The 24,689-nt window shown below is 34.6% G+C and overlaps 2 protein-coding genes across 2 annotated transcripts; both read right to left on the reverse strand.

Annotated features, from left to right (window-relative positions):
- Positions 1–1,485: 1,485 nt before the first annotated feature.
- Positions 1,486–2,951, reverse strand: LOC108226762 (uncharacterized). Its single transcript, XM_017401757.2, has 2 exons — positions 2,419–2,951; positions 1,486–1,696 (listed from the first exon to the last, which is right to left on the reverse strand). The coding sequence occupies exons 1-2, from the start codon at positions 2,861–2,863 to the stop codon at positions 1,644–1,646; spliced, it is 498 nt and encodes a 165-aa protein (XP_017257246.1). The 5' UTR covers positions 2,864–2,951; the 3' UTR covers positions 1,486–1,643.
- Positions 2,952–21,974: 19,023 nt separating this feature from the next.
- On the reverse strand, positions 21,975–24,424 carry LOC108224263 (indole-3-acetic acid-amido synthetase GH3.6). Its single transcript, XM_017398782.2, has 3 exons — positions 23,980–24,424; positions 22,887–23,815; positions 21,975–22,784 (listed from the first exon to the last, which is right to left on the reverse strand). The coding sequence occupies exons 1-3, from the start codon at positions 24,306–24,308 to the stop codon at positions 22,192–22,194; spliced, it is 1,851 nt and encodes a 616-aa protein (XP_017254271.1). The 5' UTR covers positions 24,309–24,424; the 3' UTR covers positions 21,975–22,191.
- Positions 24,425–24,689: the final 265 nt, after the last annotated feature.

The following is a 24,689-nucleotide window of genomic DNA, read 5'->3' on the forward strand; positions in this document are numbered from 1 at the left end:
AGTTTTCAAATCTATCCCTATAATTTCTATTTTTAAAACTTGACTTATTTAAAACTTGGATGAATTCATGATTTCAAGATATTAATTAGTGGTATTTCATCATTTTTAAAACAATAATTAAAGGTTTTGAAGATTTTTTTTATCAAAATCAATTATTTTTTAATATGTGTGTTTTTTTCAAAATCAATATACTTATATAAAGGAGAAGCGAGGGGCGTGTAGGTGGCGCCTCTCACATCGCTCAGTTCTATTTTTCTATTTTTCTGAAATTTTTGAATGAAAAATATCAAAAATTAGAATTACCTTTTTTAGTTTCGGGTATATTAGAAGCAAGTTTCAGAATCTGATTTTGTTTCAAATTATTTATAGAATATAGTAGTTTGAAAGTCTTAATCTAATTTTGTTTTTGATTATTTAATTATGGAAAAGAGTAGCACACAAGTTTCTCTGCACCTATAAGTACCCCTATGGATTGTAGGGTTTTGGATCATTTAAACACAACCTCCTCTCTCTCAGTACCACAACCCTACCCCTCTCTGGTGATAGTTCTCTTGCTCGATTTCTAACTGGGTGGTATCGTTCTTCTGCAACGATAAGTGAAGGTTGTTTATACAGTATTAAAAAAAAGTTGTTGCAAGCAAGGTAGTTATAGACCGTTATGTTGGAGTCGACAAATCCATGCACAAAGTTGTTGCAAGCAAAGATAGTTATAGACCGTTATGTTGCAGTCGACAAATCCATGCACATGAAAAAAATATAGTCTTGACATGATATTGATGGATGATATTAATAAATTAATTGTTAGTGATATATGTTTGTTGGTTATTATTTTATAATATTTGTTTTGTTCATCGAACATGTTTGTTGTTGTTAATTTTTATATGATTTACTTTGTACACAAGAACAAAATTATTCATGCATTATCTGTTTGCTCCGTTTAAGCAACTTTTAAGTGAAAACTGTTTATACAGTATTAAAATATAAAGATTGTTACAAGTAGGGGACCGCTATCTCACAGATTTATGATTTAAGTTAAATGTTTTTGTTCACAATCAATCAAAAAAAATTAGAGTAAGGTGACAATGTAAGAATATGATTACTTTTAAAAAAAACACAAATAAAATTAAGATTCGTTGTGCTTTAAATTGTTAATTACGTGTATAAATCTATTTTCATTTTTTCACCATGAATTATAGCCCGATTTTGCAATTTTATATATTAGTATTGGTATTATCTCAAGATTTTTATAATATAAAATATATTTTATCTTACAAATATTAATTTGGAAACGTTAATATACTTCTTATAGACAGCCACAAAATTATTTTATTCAACAAATATTAATATTAAATTATTAATATAATTTTTATAGGTCGCCGCAACGCCCGGCTTTTCAACTAGTAAACTTATAAAGGACTGTATAAAGGACTGAGAGAGTAGGAGATAACAAGGAGACCTTTTTTTTTTCCAGGATAACAAGGAGACTATTGAAAATGATCTAATTAGTTTGAACAGAAACTGAGCTAAAAACGGATTAGAAATGTGTTACACCTTACGAGTTACGAGTTCCCCGGCTAATCTAATTAACAAAAACTCAAAACAGTGGCACGCATTACGATATGCATCATTCTGCCCAAAGTCTACTAACGTTGATCTCCAAACCTTCTCTTTCCAAAACCATATTTATTCAAATTTCCTGCAAAACCAAAACACACAACTACTTAGAGGGGTGTATTGGATTGGGATTTTAAAGCATTTTTTTGCATTCATGAAATCCGAGGGTATTCGATTGGGATTGTTTGAAATCCATTAAAATCTTGAGGTATTCAATTGGGATTTTAAATTATGCTACAAAATCTGGTGGTATTCAATTGGGATTTTAAATTATGCTTTAAAATCCGAGGGTATTCGATTGAGATTGTTTGAAATCCATTAAAATCTGATGGTATTCAAATGCTGATGGATTTTTTTTCATTTCATAAAATGATGGATTTTGTGGCATTCTTCAGTTTATTTTAAGTTTTTTGAAATCCCACCAAATTCAATGGGATTTTGAAGCATTGTACCTAAATCTTATCAACTCTGCGACATTTCGTCAAGAATCCGCACAAAATCAAAATCCCATACAATCCATTAAAATCCATAGACTAAAAACAATGCATTAAAATCTCAATCGAATACACCCCCGTTAGTTTCGAATTTTGAATTCTATCACAGCATCAGCATGCACACTTTTCAGATAAAAACCATACACCCATACTCCTATTTTGAATTTTGTAAGTCCGTTTGTCATATTTCTCATTCAAAAGTTCATTTTTCAGGATTTCGAAATTGACTAGTTAAAAGTATAATAACTTAAAATATTTCAACAACAAAAAAAAAAAACTTAAAAGAATAGGCAAGATGAAAAACAGTTACCCTGAGACTGAGGCGCACAATCCGGTGGATCTTCAAAGAGAGAAAGTGAGAGGTTTTTATGAGCAAGTCCAATATCAAACAAGATAATCCCAGACAAAGGATCATCCAAAATGATATCTAGAACAGGCAGCCACAAGAAAAGCTCCTCCTGACTAAACCCTTCAACTCCTGTAAGGCCACCATAAGTCAAGTTACCTCTGACCACAGTCTCATAATAAGCCATGGTATCAAACTTGGCTAGACATGGGCTGTCCAGGTAGACTTCAAGCAGGCCTGTTTCAGAGATTGTGTATGATTTCACATCTTTCGGAAAAAGCCCACCAGGCAGGCCGTTCTGCCTGAGGAAGTCGTGGATGGATGTTGTGGTGCAGTGGGAGAGATGGAATAGAGAGGAGATGGTTAGGAGAAAGGCTATGAGGGGAGATGAAAAGGGTGAGTTAGCCATATGGATGTGAAGAGTGAGAATTTGAAAAAGTTGAGAGGGTCTAGGAAATGGAGAGTTTTGGCCTTGGGGGTTTGGGAAGCAGAAAGGCTGTTTAAGTTCAGTTTTAGTCTTAACCATTGGGTCCTTTAATGTACATAACTATTTTTTCAAAAATATAAATGAATTAAAAGCAGTTTTGCTATTTATTTTTTTAAAAAAAATCATTTTTGGTGGTGTTTGGCTACCACTTATAAGTCCGGCTTTGAGTGATGGGAAAAAGTGACCACAACGACAACAACTAAGTGCGGAATTAATCTTCGTTGGACAATACTTATCCCTACTTGTATGAACCTTCGATGAAACAAACAAGTAAAGCAACAATAAACAATAAACAAGACACCAAGAATTATACGTGGAAAACCCCCTCAATGAAAGGAGTAAAAACCACGGGACCGTAGTCCACCCAAACAATTCACTAAGATAAATTATATGGGTAATACACCAAGTTCTTCTCCAGATAAAACTAGAGGAATACAATTACCTTCACACTCTTGGAATAACTCGTCAAGAAGTATGGAACCAAATAAGCAACAAAAGAACAAAGACCCACGGCTAGGTTCAGCCTCTCCACGGCTCTTTAGCTACTGCCCAGCCCCTCAAATACACCTCCGAATCCGATCTCCACCGTTCAAAATTTAGATATCGGTGTTAGGAAGATGCTGTCCGAAATTCAGGACGATCCGACCGTTGGAACTCCGGGAAACGCAAAAACAAGGCAGCCAGCGCAACCAGAAAATTTCCAGCGAATTTTCACACAATATCTCTTTTTTGCCTATTTTCTCTCTTTTTTTTTTCACAAATATCCTCCTATATTTATATATAGGGTTCCCTTTATTTTTATCTCCTTGTGGGCCAAAACAAGGGTAATCCTATTGGGCTTTTAATCTCATAGATAGAAACTAAAACCCAACAAATCTCCCCCTTTCTAACTATGAGAAAGAGTTCGCCATTCCGGCGATCGAACAACATACCTTTAGCTTCCCTTTAGCTAAAGACTTTGTCAACATATCAGAACCATTATCATCGGTGTGTACCTTTTCCACTTCAAACAACCCTTCTTCAAGAGCGTCTCTAATCCAATGATACCTCATGTCGATATGTTTCGTCCTTGCATGAAATGTTGGATGCTTAGCTATATCAATAGCTGCTTGATTATCACAAAGAACCACATAGCGTTGTTGCGGGAAGCCAAGCTCCTGCATCAACCGCTTTAACCACAACAACTCTTTACAAGCTTCAGTTGTTGCTACATACTCTGCCTCCCCCGTAGAAAGTGAAACACCCTTTTGCAACCTAGATTGCCATGAGACTGCTCCCCCTGCAAAAGTCATCAAATATCCAGAAGTGGATTTCAATGTATCCTTATCACCTGCCAAGTCAGAATCTGTATATCCAATAAGCACTGGTTTATCATTCCCAAATGTAAGACCCAATTTGGAAGTACCTCGAAGATATCGCATAATCCACTTAACTGCTTCCCAATGCTTCTTACCCGGATTTGTAAGATAACGACTGACAACCCCAACTGCAAAGGCTATATCAGGTCTCGTAGATACCATAGCATACATCAAACTTCCTACTGCTGAGGCATATGGAACTCCATCCATCTCTGCAATTTCTTCCTTCGTAGAAGGAGAATCCTTTTCAGTTAACTTAAAGTTGGTAGTAAGAGGAGAACTAATAACTTTAGCTTTATCCATGTTGAACCTGCAAAGCACCTTCTCAATATATTGCTCTTGTGATATATGCAACTTCTTGGCCACTCTATCTCGATGAATACGAATGCCAAGAATCTGTTTCGCTGGCCCCAAGTCCTTCATGGCAAAGGACTTACTCAACTGTTGCTTCAGTTGGGAAATTCTTTCAGTATTTTTGCCAACAATAAGCATGTCATCCACATAAAGCAATAATATGATAAAATCATCATCTGAAAATCTCTGAACAAAAACACAATGGTCAGAAATAGTCTTACGGTAGCCTTGCTTCTTCATAAATGACTCGAACTTTTTATACCATCGCCTTGGTGCTTGCTTCAAACCATATAGACTTTTTAGAAGTCTACAAACATACCCCTCTTTACCTTTAACCTGAAAACCTTCAGGCTGCTCCATATAGATTTCTTTGTCCAAGTCACCATGTAGAAAAGCTGTCTTGACATCCATTTGTTCAACCTCCAAATCAAGACTAGCTGCTAAACCAAGCACCGTACGAATTGATGTCATCTTAACAACGGGAGAAAAAATCTCATCAAAATCAATACCCTTTTTCTGACTGAATCCCTTGACGACCAACCTAGCTTTGTACCGTGGTTGTGAAGTATGCTCATCTTGCTTCACTCTGTAAACCCACCTGTTTTTCAAAGCTCGTTTTCCCTTAGGTAGCTTCACCAACTCAAAAGTATTATTCTCATACAAGGATTTCATCTCATCTTGCATGGCATAAACCCACTCCTTCTTGTGCTCATCTTCTATAGCTTCTGCATAAGATTCAGGTTCACCACTATCAGTCAATAGAACATACTCATCAGCAGAATACCTGTTGGAAGGATGACGATCTCTGTTAGACCGCCTGAGTGGAACGAATGGTGGAACATTTTGTACCGGTGACTCCTCATGGGCATCATCATCCATGTCACTATTTTCGGGAATATCAGTATTAGTGTCATGCTGGTCATTATCATGAGCATCGTCTCCAACCTGCGAGTTCACATGTCTTGGAGGAACTGGATCCAAATCAACCAGATCATTGTTATGTTGAGGAACTGACTCTGCCTTCCCAACATCTTTCAAACTCTGATCTTCAATAAAGATAACATCTCGGCTTCTCACAATCTTCTTTGAAACTGGATCATAGAGCCTATAACCGAACTCATCTTGGCTATAACCAAGGAATATGCACTCTTTAGTCTTCACGTCTAGTTTAGACCTTTCATCTTTGGGAATATGCACAAAAGCCTTGCATCCAAAGACACGCAAATGATCATAAGAAACATCTTTACCACTCCAAACTCTATCTGGAATATCAAACTGTAAAGGAACACAAGGTGAGAGATTTAACACATTTACCGCAGTATTCAGTGCCTCACCCCAGAAAGACATCGGCAACTCAGCATGTGAAAGTAAACATCTGACCCGCTCCACAAGTGTTCTGTTCATCCTCTCTGCCAAACCATTAAGCTGAGGTGTCTTTGGTGGAGTCTTTTGATGCCGAATACCCTGCTGTCTGCAATACACATCAAAGGGACCTGTATACTCCCCTCCATTATCTGTCCGGATACACTTCAGTTTCTTCCCAGTCTGTCTCTCAACTAAAGCCTGAAAATGCTTAAACACGTCTAATACTTGATCTTTAGTCTTCAAGGTATAAACCCACAACTTCCTTGAATGATCATCGATGAATGTAACAAAATATAATGAACCACCATTGGTTCGGGTTTTCATGGGACCACAAACATCGGAATGCACCAAGTCAAGTATATGCTCTCTACGAGAGGGAGGACGACTCTTAAAAGAAACTCTGTTTTGCTTGCCAGCAACACAGTGAGAACACCTTTTCAAATGTATATCAGTCAGACCAGATAGTACCTTTTTCTTCGACAGCATATTCATTCCTTTTTCAGTCATGTGAGCAAGTCTCTTATGCCATAAATCAATCATATCAACATTCTCCACAGCGTTAACAATGCCAGTAGAGACTTTAGGTTGTGTCATATATAATTTCGGACACCTCTTTCCTCTTGCAACAATTAAAGAACCCCGAGTGAGCTTCCATTGACCATTACCAAAGCTGCTAACATACCCTTCATCATCAAGAAGGCCAGTCGAAATTAAATTCATTCGCATATCTGGAACGTGCTTCACATCATGAAGAAATAACTCCATGCCCGTGTCAAACTTCAGACATACCTCACCGACGCCAACAACTTTTGATATGCCACTATTACCCATTTTAACATCTCCATAATCACCAGAAGTATAAGATGTAAAGAAGTCCCTTCGTGACGTTACATGACACGAAGCACCACTATCAATAGCCCAACTCAAATCATCTTGTGCAAGGTTAACAATATCTCCATCACAACAAATCAGGTGCTCATCAGTAGTAGCAATCACCACAGAATTATCATTACTACTGTCAGTTTTCGTCTGATCGTTGTCTGAGCTCTTTTTATTTTCTCGCTTCAACTTTCTGCAGAACTTTTTCGTATGTCCCTTCTTACCACAATGATAGCACTCAACATTAGAATACTTACCTCTAGAACTACTCCGTTGATTACCTCTATTGGCTGGACCTCTGCTTTGAGCTCTCCCCTTCCTTTCGGTGACTAGGATTTCTGACTGTGAAGAGGAACCCTGTGACTTTCTTCTCATCTCTTCATTCAGAATACTGCTCTTAGCTAGTTCCATACTGATAATACCATCCGGAGCTGAGTTCGACAAAGACATCCTGAATGTCTCCCAAGAATCTGGTAAAGTACCCAAAAGACACAATCCCTGTATCTCATCTTCAAACTTGATACCCATTCCAGCAAGCTGATTCATAATTCCTTGGAATGCATTCAAGTGATCAGAAATTGTAGTGCCATCTTGATATCGCAGAGACATCAACTGTTTAATCAAATACAACTTATTATTTCCCGTCTTTCGAGCATAGAGTTGCTCGAGCTTGTTCCACAAAGTACGCGCATGTGTCTCTCCACTAATATGGTTCAAAACATTATCATCCACCCATTGCCGTATATACCCACAAACCTGTCGATGCAAAATAGTCCATTCTTGCTCGGTTTTATTTGCAGGCTTCTCCGTAGTAAACACGGGAAGATAATATTCCTTCACATAAAGAAGATCCTCCATCTTCCCTTTCCAAACATGATAATTAGAACCATTCAAATTAACCATTCTACTCGTATTCGTTTCCATCGTTCAAACAAGTTCAAAAACAATAACCTGGCTCTGATACCAATCTGATGGGAAAAAGTGACCACAACGACAACAACTAAGTGCGGAATTAATCTTCGTTGGACAATACTTATCCCTACTTGTATGAACCTTCGATGAAACAAACAAGTAAAGCAACAATAAACAATAAACAAGACACCAAGAATTATACGTGGAAAACCCCCTCAATGAAAGGAGTAAAAACCACGGGACCGTAGTCCACCCAAACAATTCACTAAGATAAATTATATGGGTAATACACCAAGTTCTTCTCCAGATAAAACTAGAGGAATACAATTACCTTCACACTCTTGGAATAACTCGTCAAGAAGTATGGAACCAAATAAGCAACAAAAGAACAAAGACCCACGGCTAGGTTCAGCCTCTCCACGGCTCTTTAGCTACTGCCCAGCCCCTCAAATACACCTCCGAATCCGATCTCCACCGTTCAAAATTTAGATATCGGTGTTAGGAAGATGCTGTCCGAAATTCAGGACGATCCGACCGTTGGAACTCCGGGAAACGCAAAAACAAGGCAGCCAGCGCAACCAGAAAATTTCCAGCGAATTTTCACACAATATCTCTTTTTTGCCTATTTTCTCTTTTTTTTTTTTTCACAAATATCCTCCTATATTTATATACAGGGTTCCCTTTATTTTTATCTCCTTGTGGGCCAAAACAAGGGTAATCCTATTGGGCTTTTAATCTCATAGATAGAAACTAAAACCCAACATTGAGTTTATAAGTTAAAAGCATTTATTCGTACGGTTAGTGTAAAGTTAAGAATATTAGCTTTTGTTTCATGACTTCTACATTTTTCTCAAACAATTTAATCACTTTTAGTCTTGATTTGCTTTTAACTTCTACTTCATTTTTTTACTTTAAGGAAGAATCATTTATTTTATGCTCACCCAAACGGCTCCTTTGTATGATGGATTGATGTGGACATGTTAAACAACAAATTATATGCATTTAGCTCATTTTAATACAAATTTTACTTATGAATAATGATGGACTCCTCTACATACATAAAAATTATATTAATCAAAATGAGAAAAATATATAAAACCAGTTTATTAAAGTGAATATCGTACTTAACTCGGCTGTTTTATTTTGATCATCCTTTTTAATTATAGACTGATAAGTATGTATAAGATCTCCAAAATTTTATGATGATTTTTATTCACCCTAGCCGCACAAAATTATGTATCCTTGAAAACTTAGGATCCTTAGATTTATAATCAAACTTCTAAATTCGAATAATTATTGCTAGAGTATTTTCAAATATACAGGATTTTTAAATTTGAACACTATTTTTAATTTTTTATTTTTGCCACAAATTTGAACATTATTTCAGCAGCGCTACACCCATAAAGTTATACTCCCTCCGTCCCTTTCATTTCTATACACTTTCCCTTTCGGATGTCCCATTCAATTCTATACATTTCAAAACTTTCTCAAATTAGTAAATTTTTACTGTATAATATAAAAATTCCACCCACCCACTAACCTCATCTACTTTTCCAAATCTGTCACTTAAATATTAATGGATCTCACCACTTTGCCTACTTTTCTTTTTCTTTCTTATTATTTATCATTACTTTATACACTTTTCTTAGTCTCCGTGCCCAATAAAAATGTATATATCTGAAAGGGACGGAGTGAGTAACAATATGAGTCTCTAGCTGGTCAACCGCTTCCAACTTCTTTTCCCATTTGTTTTGTTTCTGTCCTCGGTCGAGTAAATAAAGAGTACTCCCTCCGTTCCTTTTTAAGTGTCGTTTTTTGATCGGGTTTAAATTTCAAATTAAGTGTCACATTTATATTTTTAAGACAATTACTTATGTTCTCAATACAAGTGTATATTCTTTTTACCTCAATACCCTTACCTTTGAAACCCTCATTAAAATTTATTCATGATAGTTTGATGGACAAAATTGGAAAATAAACCTTACATTAATGATAGTGTAACCTAATAATTACACATCTAAATAGTTGTGCCAAGTCAAAAAATGACACTTAAAATGAAATGGAGGGAGTATTAATAATATAAAAAATTACAATTATTGAAAAAATTAGCATGGGAGAGTGTGACATGACACCAACCAGGAAATTAGCCAAACCTAAACATTCCAAAGCAAACGGTAAAGTAGAAATTCGGTGAGGCTATAATGCTCAATTATGAAAGTTAATCAGTGGGTCTCGAGAAAGAAACGTCCAGCTCAGAGACAAAAACATCACTGAGTAGGACTGCTAGAGTGTTGAAAAAAGTTAAAGCTCTGTTCGGAAAGCTCACATAGAAAAGATGCCACAAAAAGCTGTTGGAACAGTGAACCGAATGTTAAAATGCCCCCGTGATCAATACAGTATAACTTGTCGCATGAAAGTAAGAGAGGATTTATTTTAAGGAAAAAATGTCAGCAAAAATATCACCGATTTTCCACTTTAAGATGAATCGTTATCAATCTAATACTCCCTCCTTCCCATTTTAATTGTCCACTTTGCTCAAATCACACATATTAAGAAAAATTAAATATGATATGTTGTTATCATTGTTATGCATTAATTATACAAAAACACTACTAAATTTTCATTCATTTTGTTAAAAGTCAACATAGTTTGCATTGTAAATCATGAAAATTGTACTTGCTAATAAATGTTAACATTGAAACTTGTATAAAATTGTATTGGACAAAGAAGTAGGACAAATAATATGGGAAATTTTTTCTTTGCAAAGTGAACTATTAAAATGGGAAGGAGGGAGTACAGTAATCGTAGTAGCTCTCCCTCAATTATGCGAATTTGGGACGCCAGTGGAAAGAGCTAGGGGAGAGCATGGGCCGGTTCGGCTCGGTTTCGGGATAAAACCGGAACCGGAACCATATATCCCCGGTTTTTAAAATCGAAAACCGTAACCGCCGGTTCGGTTTCGGTTTCGGTTTTAAAAAGCCGGTTCGGTTATAATCGGCTCGGTTTCGGTTACAAAACCGACAACTACAAAATTGGAGAAATAATATAAAATAACACAAATTGTTGCAAGCAATCCAAAGATAATAATAATCCAACAATGAAATTTAAGTTTCAACATAGATAATAAGTCATAAGAGAGTGCATTCTCTGTGCTAAACTAATAACAGACTACAGAGTGCTCAAACTTAAGTCAGTAATCTTGTAAATTACAAGATCACTTAAGTCATGCGAATCAAACTTAAGCACACAATTTAGCACTATAACAGAGTGAACTATAATAGAATTAAAATAACTTAGTCCAAAATGCCTAAAATGCTATCAGCTCAACTAATACAAACCTACTGGACAGCTTTTAATTTCTTCTGATGCACCAGTTTTATGTTTGATATAATCATATAAAATATACAATAACAGGGCAGCAACCAAACTAAGCAAGAGCCAAGACAAGTACTAATTTATAATAAAATTCACATATCAGCAAGATTAAAAACACAATTCGATTTACATACACAAAGATGAACAAATAATACAAAATTACAAGTACAAATAAATTATGTTTTATTGTAGCTAAACCTGTTCTGCACCTTATTATTAATTTGAATATATATATATATATATATATATATATATATATATATATATTTTTTAAACTACAAATGTTTATACTTTATTATATAGATTATAAAAAATTATATTTAATTATTTATATTAATAATCGGTTCGGTTCGGTTTTTTTCGGTTCGGTTTTGGGATATAACCGGAACCGAACCAATCAAAACGGTTCGGTTTAATTTTTTCGGTTTCGGTTCCGGTTTCGGTTTTTGACGGTTCGGTTTTAACCGGTTTTTCACGGTTTCGGTTTCGGTTCGATTTCAGATCGGTTTTTTGCTCACCCCTAGAAAGAGCAGTGTATCTTGAGATCACTGTTTTATTTTCTGCCCGAGGTTACCCTCAGAAGTCATTTGGTTAAATTAAAAAAAAAATATTTATTATTTAAAGTAGAGAAGTAGATTATAAGTCATAAGTAAACATGACTAATAAGTTTTTAAAGTTTTTGGATAGTGTGAACATTAAATCAATGACGATTTTGGTTATTTAAATTTATACGTATATATATGTTAACAATTTATTTAATAAATGATATTGATAAAAGTATATAATTCATCACATATCACAAATGTAAAAGAAATATATTATATAAGTTAATCAAATTAATTAGAAGTTAGAAGGACAAGAAGTTACTAACTTTGCAATTTTTTTTTTTTTCGCGTTTCTTTGTTAAAATGTCCTATAGAAGTCGGGGAACTTTTTTCACTAAACACTCAGTTATCCCAACTTCTATCAAAAAAAAATAGCCATAAATTTGTGAAGAGGTCGCAGCCCATCTTTCAGGTCCACAATACAAATTTTTTGATGATAGTTCGACGTTTATTCAAAATCACTTTGTGATTTCTCCAAATCGTCCGATGAATCATAAATTTGTGAAAAGCGAGTTCTTCATTTGCGCAATACAATTATACAAATATCTTTACAATATTTAACACAAATATCATATAATTTGTAGATTTTTATTCATACTCGTTCAAATTTTAAAACATACATCTATACTATACTATAATAAGACAACACGGGTATAATTTGTGGTTTAAAGTTTTAGTTATATTTTTTGATTTGGTACTCTACTTTTGGTACTACAAGTTTACAAAAGTGGAGTCTATTAGTCTTACATTATTAAACAGTTTCAAATACTAAAAACACTCATAACAATACATTATCATATAATATTTCATTAAAAAAATTATAATGATGTTATAAATATACAATTTTGAATATCTTTTTTAACAAGAACCTTGATATAACTTTTTTAACTTTAACGTGTTCTATTTCAATATAAACACGAACCATTACATAACTCTTTTTAACTCTAATCTTAAAAGTTACTATTGTAAAAAAAAACAAGATTACAAAATTACGTTAAAATTCGATTGATTAGATTACTGAATCTTTCAAAAGTATTACATGATCGGCTATGTTTGGAAAAGATTTGAATTTTTCGATTTTTTTGTTTTTAAATCTACGTGTACTAAATTCGGATTAAATGTACTAAAATCCTAATGCATATATATATTTAGGGTGAGGTTCAAATCAGAACCTATACTAGAATTAGAACTTAGGACCGTAGACATCCGTCAGATTTATTTAAAATCTATGGCTGTGATCTAAAGGGCATTTATATTAAATCATTTAATATCTTCCCTCATTAAAGCACACATTATATTTTACATTATATTAGGTAATAAATTATATATCATATCTCACTATTTCAGGAAATATATTACACATAATATAATTATAGTATACCATTGCAGCATATCTAAGTAATAGATAAAAAAAATCATATCAATTCATAAATATATTATGGTATATCATTGTCGTATATTTAAGTTACAGATAAAATAATGAATTCACTAATTATTTCATTTTGGCTTATATCGTGTTTCTGAATTGAATCTATTATTTTATCTTACTTATATATACTGCAATGGTATATACTATAATTATGTTATTTTTGTATTAGTTAGTTAGACAATAGAGTAAGAGTATAATTTATGATATACTGCAATAGTATTTTTTGTTTTAATGAATATATGACATAAAAATAGAGTATACTGCAGCAATATATATATTAATTATATATTGCTGCAGTATAATCTATTTACAAAATAGAGTATACTGCAGCAATATATAATAATTATAATTAAAACTAAAACTAATTATGGTAAGTAATTCATTTTATTTAAAGTGAATAGTTAATGGTCATAAATATGTACATATTTAATGCATATAATACTTCGTAATTAAATGTAATTTCAATCTCAACCATATAATATATTTAGATCTAATGGTCCTTAGCGAGTTTTAAGTTCTAACAATAACTTGGTTCTATCTCGAACCTGACCCTATATATTTATTCGGGTTTGTCCATTTTCAAGTAAACGGGAGATAATATAGTCAGTTGAATAATATAATTTAATTAAAATTCAATTCATTAATACTAAAATACTAATAAAATGATGTTAAAATATGAGTTATAAATAATAAATCACGAACTATATATACTTTGCACGGGTTAAAGGCCAATATGTTTTATTTTCGAACATTAGTTAATAAATAATTGACATGCCCCATACACGTCTAGCGTTAGAGTTTCCCTGAACACCAGCCATCAATGATAAAATTTTGGGATCACAAGACATATGTCTATATTTTTTTTATGCTGCACACACAACAAGCCTCCTGAAAGAAATTATTACAAGGCAAAAAGGTGCTACAAGTCTGCATATTTTCGATTTTCAGTGCTCTGCAAAACTAAGGGTCTGGTATTGTATCATGATTTTCAATGACTTTTATTGAATTTTAAAATCTAGGTGTATTCAATCAAGATTTTTAAATACTCTTTAAAAGTAAAGAGGTATTGTATCAGGATTTCTAAAAAGTCTTTCAAAGTTTGAGGTATTGAATTACAACTTTTAAAGAGTTATCAAAAGTCAGTTGTTATTCAATATATCAATGACTTTGGTGGAAATATATAATTGATAGACTTTTAATGACCTTCTATGGAAAATTGCATATATTTTTTCAGAAAATTGTCAGGCCATTCTTGAAAAGATTTGACATGACCTTTATCTTCCCTCAATTAACCGGTCGCTCCAACCCAAGGTTTATCCTCTGTGAAAAGTCTCTCCAATTCATCCTATGTGAAAAAGGTTCTTTTTCTTCTCTATTATGATTTTCTATTATCATTATGTGTTTTTACATACATATAGATCTACTTGCTTCTACTCATGATTTTTAATTTATACAAATTGTCGAAGATCTCAATCTTGTTATAAGCATACAACGAAAATTCAGCTACATTCAGAGCCTACCAGGCATATATGCCATGCAAAGGCCATACCTACCAATTAAACATCCGTACACCTTCAAGCCTAACAATCCACATATAGTGACTGAATGTGAAGCAGAATTCTGTATCGACGAGCAGCACTACTTAAGTAGATCAAAATTGTTGCAGTATTAAAGGCAACATGATCAGTCTTCCAACAACTCTACGTACTTGAGCTATATCAGTCCGTTTATGGTATCAAAACACATCATTATTAAATATGAAGAGTGAAAAACACATAATTCTCGAACTCTAAAATCCGTAAATCTATAGTATCAAAAGTGAATATGAAAATCTTGCCGGAACCACCAGAAAGGCAGAGACGCACATATTTTCTCCTCTTTGGACCCGCTCGGGTGGCCTCATTTTGATTTGTCAAGATTTTGACCATAGATCCATCTGCTGACCTTGTAAGTGGATTTATATGTTTGATCATGATCAAGGTACAATCTTTTCATGGTTTTCCTGTTGATTTTAATGAGTTTATTATGGGTTTTTGTTATGTGTTTTTTGTATTCAAAATTTCTTTTTTTGTGCATCTTTTATGTATATTATGTGTGTTATGTGTGTATTCTATCCATCTATGTGTGTTATATATTGATGATTATAGTCTAGTCTTGTTGGTTTTTTGTCATTGATGTGAATTGGTTGTGCAATCGTTGAGTGGATGTGGATGTTGTTTAGTAGGTTAAGTTTAAGACTTTTACATATTCTCAGGCTTGGTTTCTGAATTTTAATTTGACTTTACTACCCTCGGAGAAAGGTATCATTCTTATAAGATCTCTGTTGAAGTGTTGATGCTTGTTACTCTGGGATATCGATCTATGTGATTTTTACATTTTTGTCGGTAGCAGTGCAGGTGGTCTAGTGTTTGTTATAATGAATGTAATGAAGGTCGAATCCGTTACGTTTTTCAATCCATAATTATTATGATCGGTTGATTTTTTAGGCAATAATGTATTTGTAAATTGGATTGGCCTTAGTTACGGGTTTCTCTTTTATTGACTATTCATTATTTGTTTCTTTAAATAGAACAGTTACTTTTAAATTGTGATTGTAATCGGAGGGATATTCTTTATGAATATTTATTACAATTTATGAGAGTCATTAATTATGACTTTATTATGCCTTTAATGGTTTTGTTCAAGTTTGGATGCCATTTTTATGGCTTGTTTACCATTTTGACTCACTTGATTGTTGCTAATCTTGAATTTTATTTTTTCTCGAGTAATTGCTTTTAAATATATGCTCTAAATGCTTTAATTCTCATTGATTAGAGTTTAATGCAATTTGTTAACCGGTGTATATTTATTTGCAGTCTTGATTCATGGTTTTGTTCGTACCGTATATGGGTGGCCATAATTGATGGCGTATATTCTTGACCTAATAATCGGCAATTTGGTGCCATTTTGTTGGCTTGTTTATTAATTTTAATTTAATTTTTTATTTAAAATTTTAGATATTTTTTGAAAATTATAGTTTTATTTTAATACATTTTATTAATTATTCTTAGTAATTATTTATTTTGTTATATATCTAGCCAAAGGGTCTCCCTTTGGTTAGATATATTTTTTATTCTGTTTTCTTTCTTATTTTATCTTCTTTTTGTCAAAATATTATATATATATCATTTCTTCTACTTGTACCATTTTTTGATAATCTATACTGATTTTAATTATTAAATTTATTATTTTAATTTTCTTGTTATTAATGGATCGTATTTGTTTCAGGTGGCGTGGTCTTACAAATTGGGACGATTTCTTTTCGGACATTAAGGTCTTATTGTCTAAGCTTCCGGAGACATTTTCATGTCTTTCGGTTAGATGATAAGCTTTTTTGAATGAAAGAAACTCCTCGGAGTATTGGCGTTTATCGATACGAGCAAGTGTATTTCTGTCAAAAAAAAAAAAAAAAAAAAAAGTGAATATGAAAATCTGATACAAGGTCACACTTAACATTATGTTTATAAATATGATTCAGTAAACAGTATTATAGTATATACACCTAATTTGGGTATAGCAGAAGATCGAGAGGGTATAGCAAAAGGTCTAGAGGGTTTCAAAGAGGCTATTTATGATTTTAATAAAAGTCTATTAAAGTATTTCAAAGTTATGAATTTGTAAAAAAAAAGTCCGTTAAAGTTTTTAAAAGTCATTGTCTCGGGAGTCATGAATTGTTTTTGAAATCTTAAGAAGTCAACGAGAGTCATTAAAAATCTATAAAATCCATTAAAGTCATCCTCCCAAAATTTGTCATTAAAAATCATGATACAATACCAGCCCCTAAATATTAAAATCATGTGTTTGAATGCCATACCTGGATATATTGTTTAGCCATTTTCATGTGAACGGCCCAAGGAGGATACTGGGCCATACGGTTTTTAGGGACAACTTATTTCTATGACATGAATCAAAACACTATTGGGCCGAAGACTAACCAACGGGAAGGGCCCAAGGAGGATATTGAATTTGATCGATTTTTTCTTGGTTGCACTTCAACAATATAATATCAATAAATAACAGAACTAATCAAGGAAAAAGAAAACAGTAAGAGAACAAAACTTATTGTAATATTGTTAAAAATTTGATCTCCAGATCTCTCGTGCATAAACCTAAAAATCTAATAATTATTTCAATATATACTGGAATGAGCAGGAATCAAAAGTGGAACCCTGCAAATATCACCACCGATGTTTATTGCCCTCAAAATCTAACAATTTTTAATTGTAAATAGGAAGCGTTCATAAAGTTTATTTAAATATGACTTCAGGGTTACCCAACCATAAGCAAATAATTCGAAGAACCTTCACGACGTCAGATATAAAAAAAAACTGCGTACATTGAATCCATTGGTACTCAAAAAAATAAAATAAAAAAGATCATCAGTGATTTGTGTGTTTGTGTTTATGTATGCCAGGAATCACTTGTACACTTGCCCAACACAATTGTTTCACTATTCCATGGTTCCCAATCCGGATTCAGTAAACGAGCTGAATATGCCTTATTATTTGTTTCACGTATTATATACAGTATCTTTTTCTGTTTTCAATATTTTAAATGGTAATCGAGATTATGGGGTTGTCAAATAAATTCATTTTTTTTATCATATATTGATCCAAAATTATACTTGTCTAAAAGTTGATGATAAAAAAAATTCAAATTTTATAGAATTCGATCGAAATTGTTAGATGGGTGTCAGTTCGAAAAGATAAAAAAGATTTGTATTAACCAGTCAAACTTTTGTAAAAAAAATTATAACCAGTCAAACAACTTCATTAGTATGAGATCTTTTGAGAGGAGTTTGAAAACAGAATTGATCACAGTCTAAAACGACGAACAATATCATACTAATGCGGTGGAGTTAACATAAAAATTAACCATTTAATTCCAGCCTGACATCACTGGCATCTCCACAAGAATGTGGTCAATGGTTGATGATATTGAAGAAGCTTAGATAATGCACCATACTAGTGAGACTCTCGTGCAATTAATTTAATAAATTTTGTCCCCCATTTAAGGTGTTCCCTAAATATTTTTAATATATCACTCCCTATCACTTCGTTTCTATTTTAATTATTTCAGCACCATGCACTAAAAATATTTAGGGAGCTATAGATAGACTGAATAAAAAAAAAAAATTAGTCTTCTATGGAAGTCAAAAATGTACATGATAGGTGTTGCCAAGACATGAAACATCACTCACATTTGGATAGGTTGATTGCGGCATTGATAACTAAGTATGAGTAGTAGATAAGCAAACTGGGCCAAGGCCCGGCCAGAAAACAGGGTATATATGTATGCCTCACGTGTGGGTGGGCCTCTCAACTCCGAACTGCCCGCTCAGGTCTTCATTGACTGCCTCAAATTATTGCATGGATCTTTCATTTACATATGATAATGACTTGGTATATCTACTCGATAATTTTTTGTATGTATGGCAGCTAGGGGTGTAAACGAGCCGAGCCGAGTCGAACACTGCCAGGCTCGGCTCGAGTTCGACTGAAAAGTTCGGGGCTCGAGCTCGAGTTCGAGTTCGACCGAGCCTTTAATTTCAAGTTCGAAACTCGGCTCGTAAATAGTTCGATAGGCTCGAGTTCGGCTCGAAAGCTCGAATCAAGTTACCAAATATTGACAAAAACTCGAAATATGATCGGTTCGACTCGAGTTCGATTCGATTAAATATATAAATTATAAATAAAATATTGAATATATTTGTAAAAATATATTTATAATAAAAAAATTAAAAAATAATAGAGGCTGATCGATAAGGCTCGCGAACCTTACGAGCCGAGTAATTTGAAGCTCGAGCTCGGCTCGGTAAAACATTCGAATAGCTCGAGCTCGAGCTCGGCTCGATTATTACCGAATCGAATTCGAATATTTTCCAAGCCGAACTCGAGTAGCTCACGAATAGTTTGGTTTGTTTACAACCCTAATGGCAGCATTGGCAGGGGGTCCTAAGCAAAACTGATTAATACTGTACTTTGTGGAGTGTTGATTAGGAGCTAATGACTAGTTAATGTAAATTGACCAGTCTCCACGATCTTTGAGATAGTCTGAGTCTCCAACGTAGGCATAACCCATGCATGGTATAGTGGCCCTCCCGACAATTAATCGGCCGAGTCGTGTGTTTGTCTAACCCTCGGTCCTGAAACTGTGTTCGTAGTTTGTAAGCTGCTCGTTATCCGTATCACCGTGCCAGCTTCAATTCCATTTCTGGCATTACGATCACGCTTTCTTGCTCCTATAATTCAACAATACTTATCTTCGGATTTTGTGGTGTGTACCTGAGAAAATTTTCATCTTACTCAAACCGGTAAATAAGCAGAAATTTCTGGACAACAAAGGACAAACCTAACACTCGGGCTATCTAATCATGCTCATGCGACTCCAATTTATTAGCAAAAATATTATATGTTCTCTTTTCACTCTCTCTACTCCGTATTTGTTTTTGGAATATTCGGTATTCCCTCCATCTTTCTCATTTTTTCATATTATTTGATATGTGATTTAAAATGTATATGAAATTAATTTCATAACTTACTTTTAACTTTTTCCATATAAAAAAATAAACAATAATCTTTAATTAAAAATAAATTTAATATAATTTGTGAAATTAAATTTTATATAGAAATAATAGAACGCTTGTTAAGTCCGGTCCCCTAAGATAAAATTACGGGAAGAGACAGGGAATAATTTTACCTCCAGGCTGCAGTAAAATATAGATACAGCTGTTTGAGGTGTTCTGCTGATTTTCTGCAGCATTTCTGTTATCCGGTCTCTATTTATATAATTGGAGCCTAGTAAAGCGTTGCAGTTGCTGTCTCATATCTCTTTTTCTGAGCTATCTATAACCATAAATCATCAGAATTCACCACACCCTGCAACCCTGCAAAATTTGTTTTCCCTGTCATCGAAAATCATGTAGTTACTGCTACTCAGCATGCCAATGCCACAACTGTACTCGTATTATTCCAACTCAAAAGGGAACAATTTCTGCTCCCACATACTTTGCACTAGGGCTGTACATTCAATCCGCTCAACCGCATCAACCACCCCGCAACTGATCCGTGTATTATGGATAACCGCACAATGTGGGCGGTCGCGGATGGATATTTTAATAACCATTAATTTGCGGTTTGGTTGCGGATTCATTTTTTTTAAACCGCAACCGCCAACCGCACATTATATAAATTTAAATATTTTTATTATATATGTTTATATATTTACATATAGATATTCACATAAATAAATAAAAGTTACTAAATTAATGAAATTTGGACTCTTTGAGCAAGGCCCAATATAAATTAGTCAATGTGTCCATGACTGTAATTTATTTCATGCTCCAAGTGGAAACTTATATCAGAGTGTATGATAGAATTTCTTTGTCTAACTATTTTAGTGGTTGAACCGCAACTCAAACTGCAACCAACCGCAATTACATGGGTGGATTTGGTTGGGGTTTTTTAACCAACGGTTTGGTCACGGTTTGAGATTTTAGAAAACCGCAAGTTGCGGTTTGGTTCGGTTATAACCTTCCAACCGAACCAATCCGAACCGCGTACAGGCCTACTTTGCACCATCAATTATCCTCTTCTCTTCTTACATAAAATAACTTTTTTTCTAAATGACCCAATTCAGGTTCGTGAGACTGGGGGGCGGATCTAAGATTTAATCTTTAGGATCCATTCACGGCTTGCTCAATTTTCGAACACTGATGTGAGAGTTGTATGCACAGGATATGTGACACAAATAACTGAAAAACTTTTAAAAAGGCTTTCGGGAACTACTAATTAATTAGACGAATTATCATTACATTAATCGATTTATCCTGTGATCACTTATTGGAACCAATAATTGAAGCATTCAATTTGACTGTCGCCGACAATATCTGTACCAAAATATATTGAAGTGGCGACCAACTGAAGAGCTGCAGAGCCATGAGCACCAGTAAAGTAGATTTACAGGATAATGTCTGAAACTTAAACAAAAGAGTACGGGAGACCTTTTTCTTTTCTTTTTGTGGCTTTTTGGTACTCACCAACCATGCCATAGGACATGTGTAATGTGTTTGTCCAATTTTCTTCGTAAAATAGAATAAAGTAATTCGAAATCACACAAGCTTAACAGTCAGGTAACATGCACGATGAGCATCAACTATTCATCTCACAGAAGAGAACCTCAATTATTATAATATTTACAGAAAATATGTTTCATACGATCAAATAATTGGACTCTTGGTATCGTGATAACGATAAGTTGTGGAGTCGAACCTCGAACCTAAACTCAATAATTATAATATTTACGAAAATATGTTTTATAAATTTAGCCATACGATCGAATAATTGGCCTCTTGTTACTGTGATAACGATAACTTTGGAGTCGAACCATCTAATTGTTTGCGTTGCATTTTCTTTTGTCGATTATAGTCTGTAATGTATATGCACAATCACAAAACTAGTCATGTTTATAAATGCAGTGGTTTCATTGCAAACTAGTGAAACTTGTTTGGCAAAATCTGAAGGATTTTTGTTCATATAAATTTGCACTGACAAGGATAAACAATGAAGCAATGAGGATAAAGTTGCTTTGATCTTTTTCTTATAATAGAAGGAAAAGATATGGAGGGCCTCTCTGCAGTTTTAGAACACAAGAACTAAGGAGAGTTGGACATATATCCCAAATTATACTTAGAACAATGCAAATAACAACCAGATAAATTTATAACTGAGAAGAAATGGTCTTTTATAAATGGCTAATTTAGAAGTTCATCAACAAAAGCTAAAGATAAACCAGAAGCTGATGAAACAGAACATAGAACTCGAAAGGCAAATTTCTAAAGACCGCTTCTTTATACCTAAAATGATCGCAAAACGCTAACTTTTCTGATGTCCGATTGAACTAAGGATAGACACAGAGCTGCAAATCATGATGATTTCAACTAGAGTTGATGTCCATCCACTGCTTATGCCCCGGAACCCACTTGGGGCATTTGGGACTGAAGTAGGTTGACACAACCCTTGAGTTGAGCAGCTCAACAATGGGTGCAAATTTGACACAGCGCGGAGTCTTGTACTGGTTAATTGAAGCACCAAGGCTAATGGCATAATCCATAAGCTTGTCAAATGTTCCTGACTCCACAATCTTGATTTCCAGCGGTCCAATGGACTTATCCGACACACGACCCTGACGGTACACACTGTTGAGCGCCTCTTCCATAGCAAAGCAACAATCCTCAAACACTGATGGAGGGACTGGAGTGGTTCCATTCACATTGAGCTCCCAGAATAGAACATAGTGCCCCGGGATTGTTGTCGTGTCTGCATAGCTCGTGTACTCGATCAGAGTTGCATCAAACGGTAGCAAATGAGTCACAGCATTTTTCACAGCATTTTGTAGCTCAACTTCATCAGTTTTGTCGGATTCAATGCTTAGAACAACATTTTTCCGGCAAATGAAGTTGAATTGAGGGGCCTTGTTCTTGAATCCAGCAACTTTCAGCACATCTCCAACTCTGTACCTATAAAGCCCTGCCAAACATCAAGCATTAACATGTAAGACTACTGGAACGAATTTGAAACTCGTAAAACAAACAATAACTTAAAATTGGCTGTTAAAGACTTGAAGTTTACCTGCATAGGTGGTGAGAACAAGCTCATATTCTTGGCCCAGTTTGACATCAGCCAAATCAACCAATTCTTGCTGTTCTTTCTCATTGAGTGAATCAGGCACACTAATGGAGCTTGTGACCACATTGTTTCGATGAACAGGCAAGAATTCAAAGTAAGCCATGGTTGGAATCAGTGTATAGCTGACTTCACTTGGCTTACAAAGAGGATTAAGATTGACCCCAAAATAGGACTCAGAAGAAGCATACATGGTGCAAACAAGAGGGAGACCATTACTATAGTAATCAAGAGTCGGTATATACTGTGACATGGTCCCTGTCACAATAACATCAACATACTTTGTATTAGGCCACAACCTAGTCAAGATGCCTTGCCAAGATTTTTTGCTGCACTCAGTTTCGATGAAATTGGCTAGTTCAGGGTCTGGCTTGAGAATTTTCAGCACCGCTTCTCTCACAGAAGGGTCAGTGATTTCAGGGTTAAGAGTCCCGGTCCTGATATCGTTACAGAGAACAGACCAGTGTTTTTCAAGAAACCGGATGGCCCTGATGAAACCTGAAGCGAAAACAGCTCCGACACGAAGGACTTCATCATGCAGACACAAGCCACAGAGCATTTGGGAATACATGCTCTGGTAAGAATCAGAGCAGAGAATGGTTTCATTGGGGCTAGTGTAGTTGGTGTAGGGATCATCAGGCCTGTTTTTGAAATGGGAACTCTTGTAGTAACTTGTTAGAACAGGACGTGCGAAAAGGCCACCAGGAGTTTTGGCTTCTGATTTGACAAACAGGAAATACATTCCTTTTCCCTTGTCTAAACCAGGCACAAACTGGTTCATCACAGGCATCAACAGACTGTACAGCAACGATCTCCTCTCCAAGTCCTCTTCGATTGTCGGCATCAGCTTTCTTTCACCGCCTGATGTCCCCGAACTGCACAAAACATACAAGTTATTTTGTTACTAAACGTCGAGGGTTCAAATCTTGTCAAAGACAGGCTATGCTTAATTATTAAAAAAAATAATTATAAAACATAAAAGGAAAATATATAATTTTGTTTTTATATTTTTTTCATGTGTTTCGGTACTGAAACATACCTTGTTAAGAATTCGGAGATCGGGTGAGAGGAAAGGATGGGGGACTTATCACCATTGGCAATACGGTTGATATCAGGTTGCAAATCTTCGTATTTGATGACAGGGATGATTTTCTTGAAAGTGAGCCTGTCTGTCTTACCATCTAGGCCGTGGCGCTCAAGGTATTCGACATGGGCATTGCGGGAGAGGATCTCAGAGAGGACTTGTTTCTGAATTTGATCAGGTTCAGAGGTGACATCTTCAATGAACTGAAGAGCCTTTGTGTTTCTCTCAGAGAGGTTGAAGTCTGAGGGTGCTATGTTTGGTGATTTTTTCGGAGCTTCAGGCATGGTGTTTGTTTTGTTTGAAATTAAGCAGAGAGATAAATGGGAATTGTGTGAGAATGAGAGAGCTGTTATCAAGGAAGCAGAAAGATGGTGGTTGTGTTGTGGGGAGAATAGAGGGGTTTATATAGCGCAACTCAAGGTGTCCTGTGGTCCAGTCCTTGCATTTTGAGTTTAGGAGTGGGCACTTGGCGAAGATTTTATTTGGATCTTACGGGATTTGGGATTTTCATGATTTTAAAATTTGATGAAATCTCGCTATCAATACTCCCATTTTAACCGTTGAGATTTTCAATTGATTGTAAAAATTTAATGAGATCTCGGTATTAATGTATGATTTGTTTACACTTAAATGCATAATAAAAACTGTGTTAACATACTACTCCC

The sequence above is a fragment of the Daucus carota genome, chromosome 6, assembly GCF_001625215.2.
Source record: "Daucus carota subsp. sativus chromosome 6, DH1 v3.0, whole genome shotgun sequence".
Lineage (NCBI taxonomy): Eukaryota > Viridiplantae > Streptophyta > Magnoliopsida > Apiales > Apiaceae > Daucus > Daucus carota.

Excerpts from the sequence above, each read along its gene's own strand:
- LOC108226762 (XM_017401757.2), bottom strand. The coding sequence starts at position 2,863 with ATGGCTAACTCACCCTTTTCATCTCCCCTCATAGCCTTTCTCCTAACC. Across the intron at positions 1,697-2,418 it reads TTGTGCGCCTCAGTCTCAGG|GAAATTTGAATAAATATGGT; the intron begins GTAACTGTTTTT and ends TTGGTTTTGCAG.
- LOC108224263 (XM_017398782.2), bottom strand. The coding sequence starts at position 24,308 with ATGCCTGAAGCTCCGAAAAAATCACCAAACATAGCACCCTCAGACTTC. Across the intron at positions 23,816-23,979 it reads ATCTCCGAATTCTTAACAAG|TTCGGGGACATCAGGCGGTG; the intron begins GTATGTTTCAGT and ends TGTTTTGTGCAG. Across the intron at positions 22,785-22,886 it reads TGTTCTCACCACCTATGCAG|GGCTTTATAGGTACAGAGTT; the intron begins GTAAACTTCAAG and ends GATGTTTGGCAG.